The sequence below is a fragment of the Sapajus apella genome, unplaced genomic scaffold (genome assembly GCF_009761245.1).
Source record: "Sapajus apella isolate SASKATOON/1434 unplaced genomic scaffold, GSC_monkey_1.0 scaffold110, whole genome shotgun sequence".
In the NCBI taxonomy this organism is placed as follows: Eukaryota; Metazoa; Chordata; class Mammalia; order Primates; family Cebidae; genus Sapajus; species Sapajus apella.
The window spans coordinates 2421270-2429260 of NW_022437050.1; the positions used below are offsets into that span (position 1 = coordinate 2421270).

General features: G+C 48.4%; 1 protein-coding gene across 1 annotated transcript; it reads right to left on the reverse strand.

Annotated features, from left to right (window-relative positions):
- Nucleotides 1–358: 358 nt before the first annotated feature.
- Nucleotides 359–7598, reverse strand: CUNH5orf52 (chromosome unknown C5orf52 homolog). The gene is made up of 3 exons (XM_032259549.1): nucleotides 7311–7598; nucleotides 4127–4235; nucleotides 359–671 (listed from the first exon to the last, which is right to left on the reverse strand). The coding sequence occupies exons 1-3, from the start codon at nucleotides 7574–7576 to the stop codon at nucleotides 480–482; spliced, it is 567 nt and encodes a 188-aa protein (XP_032115440.1). The 5' UTR covers nucleotides 7577–7598; the 3' UTR covers nucleotides 359–479.
- Nucleotides 7599–7991: the final 393 nt, after the last annotated feature.

Consider the following 7991-nt stretch of genomic DNA (forward strand, 5'->3'; position numbering starts at 1 on the left):
CTTTCTTTCAGATAAGGAAATGGAGGTTCAAGGAGGTGACAAGATCACACAGCTGACTGGTGGTAGAAATAGCACTTAAGCCAGGTCCATCTGATGCCTCCCCCTGACCTCCTTACCACTGGAATGTGAGACTGGCATTAATGAGGCCTTCCCATCTAAGATACCACTGTCCCAGGACAACTGGCCTGGCATGTCACCTCAGACATGTGGGCACTGAGAGGTCAATCTTTGCCTTCAGCATGGAAGCTAGCTTGATCCCGCCTTTTCGAATTGAGCATCTACGAGACTATCAGGACCTCCTTCACCAGAATAGAGGGATGCATGAGGCAAGGAATATGAGGATTGCTGAGGATTTGTCATGCTCCACTGTCCGCTGGTTTTTGTTTATTGTTCTACAGTTGTGTAGGCTGGCTGGTTTCTAGTTCTCCTCTGGTCACACTAGTGTCACTGTGGCCCTGGGGCAGATCTCTTTTCCAGAACTAGGGTGGTTGGTCTTGGGAGACTGGAGTTTTAAAATTGTTCCTGGTATACCCGAAGGTTAAGAACTGGTTGATGGTCATGGATTCCTGTCTCCAGCGGCCGAGCTTTCTGAGCTGTTCTGTCATGAACTTTTTTTTCAGGTGTTCATAGTAGTGACTGATCTTTTTCTTGGTCTTCTCTAAAGCGCTTACCTTACAAAAAACAGAGGTGAGGTTAGGATCAAGATCCTAATAGAGCTGAGGTTAGGATCACTTTACAGCAGGGCAGGCATCTGTGCTGCTGATGTGGGGGTGGGAAAAGTGTCAGCTGGACCCTATATTCATTCCATATACTTTGACTCACAGGGAGCCTATTTCTCTATTTGTAAAAGGTGGGCATTAAGCTAGGTAACTTCAAGGGTGGGCGGAGTGCCTCACACCTGTAATCCCAGAACCTTGGGAGGCTGAGGCAGGTGGCTCACTTGAGGCCAGGAGTTCAAGACCAGCCTGGCCAACATGGTGAAACCCTGTCTCTACTGAAAATACAAAAAAACCTAGCTGGGTGTGGTGACATACGCCTGTAATCCCAGTTACTCAGGAGGCTGAGGCACAAGAATCACTTGAACCCAGGAGGCAGAGGTTGCACTGAGCCGAGATGGTGCCACTGTGCTCCAGCCTGGCCGACAGAGTGAGAGTCTGTCTCAAAAAAGAAAAAAGCTACACAGAGAGGTCAGCTTATAAACTGAGGCTGGGTTTTGAAGGATGGGGAGGTTTGGGGCATATAGAAACAATGTGGAGGATGGTGATCCTGGAAATGTACATTTTTAACAAGCCCTCTAGGGGATTCTGATAAGCACTAACTTTATCTGAAGACCTAGCAGGAGGTTAAGCAAAGGACTTCTTTATAAAGGCCAGTCAACGTTGGGGTCATTACTTGACATGAGAAATTAAAGAGGGAGGGTGGGTACTAAATGACATAGTTCAAGTCTGTGTTCGCCAAACCTGGCTGAGCATCAGAGGTGTTTCAGATGCTTGATACAAACACAGGCCCCAAGGATTCTTGCTTAGTAGGGTTTGGATGTACCTGAGATGTACCTGATCCAGCTGTTATTACCAAGCTGCTATCGCCCAGCCTAGAGAGAGTTCAGTGGCACAATCTCGGTTCATTGCAACCTCCACCACTTGGGTTCAAGCTATTCTTGTGCCTCACGCTTCCAAGTATCTGAGATTACAGGCACAAGCCCCACACCCAGTTAATTTTTATATTTTTAGTAGAGACAGGGTTTCACTATGTTGGCCAGGCTGGTCTCAAACTCCTGACCTCAAGTGAGCCACCGCACCCGACCTTATTACCACCATGTTCTAGTCCACCCTATGACAGCAGGTTTTTTGGCTTCTCTCAACTAGTGATTTTACCTTGAGCATGACTCTTACCAATCAGGGTTTCTCAACCTTGACACTACTGACATTTTGAGCTGGGCAGTTCTGTGTGGTAGAGGGCTGTCCTGTGCACTGTGTGATATTCAGCAGCATACCTGGCCTCTACCTACTAAATGATAATAGCACCACCCCTCTCCCACTTGTAATAATCAAAAATGGCTCCAGGTGTTGCCAATATCCCTTGAGGTGCAAAACCTCTTGAGGACTGCAGCCATAGATGAGAGAATACCAGCCATCATTCACTATTCTCAGAGCATAGTCAGGGGATGCTAGAACCTAGCTATCTTCCTTGAAATCAGTGGCTAGCCAAAGCAGCCTCTTCCCTTAATGTGATCACATTTTTAGAGAGACAGAAACACTGCCACATTGTCACAGAGGCCCTCAAATGCTCTGAGTTCCTACACACTAGCCTCTCTGCTAGTCACCGGGTATATAAACTGGAGAAGCCAGTCTGTGTCCTTAGGGAGAATGTCTTGCATGATGGTCAGCCAGACTGGGGTTTGCAACTCTGCAGTGACTCACTGTGTGATCTTCGCGAAGTTCCTCCATCTCTTTGAGTCTCCGTTTTTGAACTATTAAATGGGGGTGATAATACATAATAGGTGTCAGATACCCAAAACATATAAGGGCTCCATATAGCTTTAAAAAGAAGCTTCTGAGGCCAGGCACGGTGACTCACGCCTGTAATCCTAGCACTTTAAGGGGCTGAGGTGGGCAGATCACCTGAGGTCAGGAGTTTGAGACCAGACGGCTAACATGGTGAAACCGTCTCTACTAAAAATACAAAAATTAGCTGGGCATGGTGGCACAGGTTTGTAGTCCCAGCTACTTGGGAGTCTGAGGCAGAACAGTTGCTTGAACCTGGGAGGTGGAGGTTGTGGTGAGCTGAGATTGTGCCACTGCACTCCAGCCTGGGTGACAGAAAGAGACTCTGTCTCAAATAATAATAATAATAATAGGGGCAGGTGTGGTGGCTCATGCCTGTAATCCCAGCACTTTGGGAGGCCAAGGTGGGTGGATCATGGTTAAGGAGTTAGAGACCAGCCTGGCCAACATGGTGAAACCCCATCTCTACTAAAAATACAAAATTATCCAGGTGTAGGCTGTGGAAAAGGTGCCTGTAATCCCAGCTACTCGGGAGGCTGAGGCAGAGAATCGCTTGAACCTGGGAGGTGAAGTTTGCAGTGAGTTGAAATCGCGCCACTATACTCCAGCCTGGGCAACAAGATGAAATTCTGTCTCAGAAAAGAAAAGAAGAGGGCGGCAGCTCAACTCTGGGTACCCTGCTCTGCTTGAAAAATTGAGTGTGTTCTTGGAGTCTATGTTGTTCGTTTCTTCCTAGTGCCCAACACAGTACCTGTCCCAAGCAGGCCATAAGGACAGGTTTAATGAATTCATCAGTCAGGATCTATGGGAACAGTGGGGTGATAGCACTCAGGCTTTCAAGTAAGCAGGTCAAACTCTACCTGTCCATAAGCAAAAAGTGGGAGAAGAGCCTCAGTTCTCATCTGGAAAATGGGGATAATCCCCGAAAGAAAAAAACTGATAAGATGGTGTTGAGACTCATTCAAACTCTAGGACTGAAGACTTTGTTTTCTTTGTGTTTTTAAAACATTTTTTTTATTTTGAGACAGAGTCTTGCTCTGTTGACCAGGCTGGAGTGCAGTGCCGCAATCTCAGCTTACTGCAACCTCCACTGCCCAGGTTCAAGCAATTCTCATGGCTCAGCCTCTCATATAACTGGGATTACAGGCATGTGCCACCACACCTGGCTAATTTTTGTATTTTAGTACAGACAGGATTTCGCCATGTTGGCCAGGCTGGTCTCGAACTCCATTACCTCACGTGATCCTCCTGCCTCAAACTCCCAAAGTTCTGGGATTAGAGATATAAGCCATTGTGTCCAGCCTGGATCCAAGACTTTGTATGGGAGAAAATAAGAATCCATTCATGGATTCCCTAAATAGAGAGATAATGTGCTTTCAGAAAAAAAAGACCCAAGAGACATGGAATCTTTCTCTCTGGCTCCCTTAGCACAGAAACAGGTGTGACACCTTGGGCAAGTCAGTAACCCCAAGTATCAGTTGCTTCTCTGCAAATGGGGCCTGCCTTGGAGCACCTTGATGATTCCCTATCACCTCTATGATCCCTCTGGATATAGGGAGAATGGAATAAATATGGGTCAAGCTACTAACACCCTCTAATGCAAAAGCTTGTGGCTACTTTACCTCCATCTCATAGATTCGTTGTGCAATGCGGTTATCATGAATAATCACCCGAGATAAATTGCTCTTGGGTAAAAATTTTTTCACTGCTGCTTCACTGGAATTCATTACGCTGGAGTGGGAAGGGAAAGGTGGTACAGGTTACAGATGGCTGGGGCCAGGGCCACAGCAGATTTGTTGGGGTTCTGGGGGGAGTGGCTGAGGCTTCCCCAGGTGTCTTAGGACAAGTGCAGCTCTGCCATAATTTTCAGAGGAGCAAGGGAGTAACCACAGTTTCTTGTTGTGGAAAAGGTACCCTAAAGGGGTATTTCACAGATACACAGAAGAAAAGCCATTCTGAGGATGTAAAAGGGCCCAGTGCAGTCCACAGGGGATGGGTTATCAGAAACTCAGAACCATCATCAGAAGCAGTCATCTTTTTTGTTTGTTTTTTTGAGATGGAGTTTTGCTCTGTCTCCTAAGCTGGAGTGTGGTGGCACAATCTTGGCTCACTGCAACCTCCACCTGTGGTTCAAATGATTCTCCTGCTTCAGCCTCCTGAGTAGCTGGGACTACAGGCACTCATCACCATGCCTGGCTAATTTTTGTATTTTTAGTAGAGATGGGGTTTCACCATGTTGGACAGGCTGGTTTCGAACTCCTGACCTCAAGAGATACACCCACCTAGGCCTCCCAAAGTGCTGGGATTACAGGCATGAGCCACCACCACGCCCACCTGGTCAAAAGCAGTCATTTTGATGATCCTCCTTAAGGATGAAATGGGTGAGAGGGGTGTTAGAGGAGAGGAGTAAAAAGTTGTAGGATAGGATTCAGAAGGATGAATCTGAGAGGTGTTTAGCTTGGGGGGTACTTGCTCTAGAGCATATGCCTCAAGGGGATCTGGGTGGTGGGGGTTGGGGGAGTATAGATCAGAGCAGGGAGAAATGAAAATGAAGAGCTTGGACAGATGCTAGGCTGGTTAACAGGGAAATTCTGAAAGAAAGTTTGGGGAGTTGAGAAAAATGAGGGAGGTATGGAGTGGACGGGTTTTAGGAGACTCTGAAAGGTCAGAGGTGAAAATGGAGTGGGGTGGAGTAGAATGGAGCTGAGTACTCCAGGTGAAAATATAATTTGGTCAAAATGGGAAAACAGTGAAAAGTTAATATACTTCTAGGCACTGAGTTTTCACTATTTGATAATTTGGTTATACCATGAAGTAGTCTTATGAACATATACTTTTAAATGGTTTTGTCCATTTAAAAATAATTTTTCAGGACTGGCATGATGGTTCACATCTGTAATCCCAACACTTGGAGAGGCCGAAGCAGGTGAATCACTTGAGGTCAGGAGTCCCAGACCAGCCTGGCCAGCATGGTGAAAACCCGTCTCTACTAAAAATACAAAAATTAGCTGGGTGTGGTGGTGAACACCTATAATCCCAGCTACTTAGGAGATTGGGGCAGGAGAATTGCTTGAACCCGGGAGGTGGAGTTTGCAGTGAGTATCGTGCCACTGTACTCCAGCCTGGGCAACAGAGCAAGACTTGGTCTTAAAAAAAAATTATTCATATTTTCTTTCTAAAATGTAGAAACAATGTATAATATGGAAACAACTGAATAAATTTTGGTATGTCATAAAATACATGTAATTGTGTACGAAACATAGACACCGGTGGTATATTAGATGGGAGAAGAAAGCAGGTTACTAGAAAGTGAACTTTTTTGTGATGTATTGTTTTTTAAGCATGTTGTTATATATATATATACATATATATGTATGTATATATATGTAAGAATGGATCATGAACAAAATACACCAAAATGTTAACAGTGATTGTCCCTAACCATTCATGCTGCTGGTCTGTCTTATTTTTCTTTCTTTTATTTTTATTTTTTTGAGATGGGGTCTCACTCTGTTGCTCAGGTTGGAGTGCAGTGGCACAATCTCAGCTCACTGCAACCTCCGCCTCCTAGGCTCAAGCGATCCTCCCACCTCAGCCTCCTGAGTAACTGGGATCACCAGCCACCACGCCTGGCTAATTTTTTTTAATTTTTGGTAGAGATAGGGTTTCACCATGTTGCCTAGGCTGGTCTCAAACTCCTGAGCTCAGGCGATCCACCTGCCTCAGCCTCCCAAAGTGGTGGGATTACAGGCATGAGCCACCACACCTGGCCTTATTTATCCATAAGTGTATGCTACTTTTATAATGAGGACAAAAAAGACAACTGTGGAAGGGTAAAATATTTTGAAGGACTAGAATTTTTTTCTAATTCATGCTGGGCGCGGTGGCTCATGCCTGTAATCCCACCACTTATGGAGGCCGAGGTGGGCGAATCACCTAAGGTTGGCAAATCACCTAAGGTCGAGAGTTCGAGACTAGCCTGACCAACATGGAGAAACCCCGTCTCTACTAAAAATACAAAATTAGCCGGGCATGGTGGTGTATGCCTGTAATCCCGGCTACAGGGGAGGCTGAGACAGGAGAATTGCTCGAACCTGGGGGGCGGAGGTTGCGGTGAGCCGAGATCGCGCCATTGTACCCCAGCCTGGGCAACAAAAGCAAAATTGTCTCAAAAAAAATAAAATCCCTAAAACACTAGAAGGGAAAGAGAGCGACAACGACTGGAAATATTCTAAGTAAAAAGGGTTATTTTGAACCTAATTGCTTTCCACCTCAAGTCCTCCATGGACGGGAGCCTGGAGGATGCAGTGAGGGGGTTGTAGAATGGAAAGGAGCGCGGGTAATTGGGGTTTGTGAGGATCGGGGCGAGGCAGAGGGAACTGGGTTTTTTTTCCCCAGGACCTCTGGGGAACACAGAGGCTGAGAAGGAGCTTATGAGATAGGTTCGAGCTTGGGAGGACCTGGGCATCTCCAGGCTCTAAGGAGAGTCAGGGCTCACCCCCTCGGGCACTGCGGCCTCACGAGGTCATGCCAGGGGACTGAAGGGCCGGGACCGACTCTGAGAACATGTGGCCTGGGGATGGGGATTCCAAGTTCTCCAGGGATTCCAGGATGAGGGAGTTTGGGCTCCAGGGAGTCCGAAGAGCTAGACTGAGAAGGAGCTGGGGCCTGGGGCTACGATAAATCGACTCCTCTCGTGTGTGAAAAAGGGTCAGGGTCCGGCTGAGGGGAGCTCGAGTCTGAAAGAGTTCGGGTGCCCTAGCGGGTCGGAAGGTCTGACGAACGCCCTGCGCCTGCGGGCCGCACCTGAAGAGCACCGGCGGCTGCGCAGACCGCGGCCGCGGGAAGGAAATCTGCGGCTGACTCCCGAGGCCGATTTCTTGGCGGCGGCCGAGTCTATCCCGCAGGTGGTTCAAGCCCAAGGTGGCGCCGCAACTGGTGGTCGCCTGGGCGGCGGTCGGGTAAATCTTGGAGGATCCCAGGTCCCAGGAAACTAAGGGCTTAGTCGGCTGTGTGACAGCGGCTTCCCTGTTGGAGAAAGAGTTGGAAACTGGAGGTCGGTTGTCAGCCATGCTCGGTGGGCGCGAGCTGACGCGGAGTGAGTCCCTGGGCGAGGCCCTGAACAAAGCACTGCGCGTTGCCTAGAAGACACATAATGGCCCGGGAGACCCGGATGCCGGGTGTCAGAGACGCGCGCGGAGGCCGGCGGCTACGGACGCGATAAGATTGTCCCTCGGTGGCCGCCGTGGTAATACCAGGTGCGTTGCTGTGGAGACGGACGATGCTGGATGTAGTGGGGTGCGGTGAGCGGAGCTGACGCCGCTTCGCCGCGGGGACTGCAGTGACCCCGGCTTCCTCGCGGGGCGGGTAACGGGTTGAGCCTGGGCGGGGCTGCTCAGGGGCGTGATTTCTCTGAAAACCCGCCACAGGTGATTTCTTTCTGCTGTGAGAGACCATTGCTATGGAAACCAAAGCGCTAGGCCTACG

Coding starts and splice junctions, on each gene's coding strand:
- CUNH5orf52 (XM_032259549.1), bottom strand. CDS start 7,576: ATGGCTGACAACCGACCTCCAGTTTCCAACTCTTTCTCCAACAGGGAA. Junction 4,236..7,310: donor CAGCCGCCGGTGCTCTTCAG/GTGCGGCCCGCA, acceptor TTCCCACTCCAG/CGTAATGAATTCCAGTGAAG. Junction 672..4,126: donor AACGAATCTATGAGATGGAG/GTAAAGTAGCCA, acceptor GTTTTTTGTAAG/GTAAGCGCTTTAGAGAAGAC.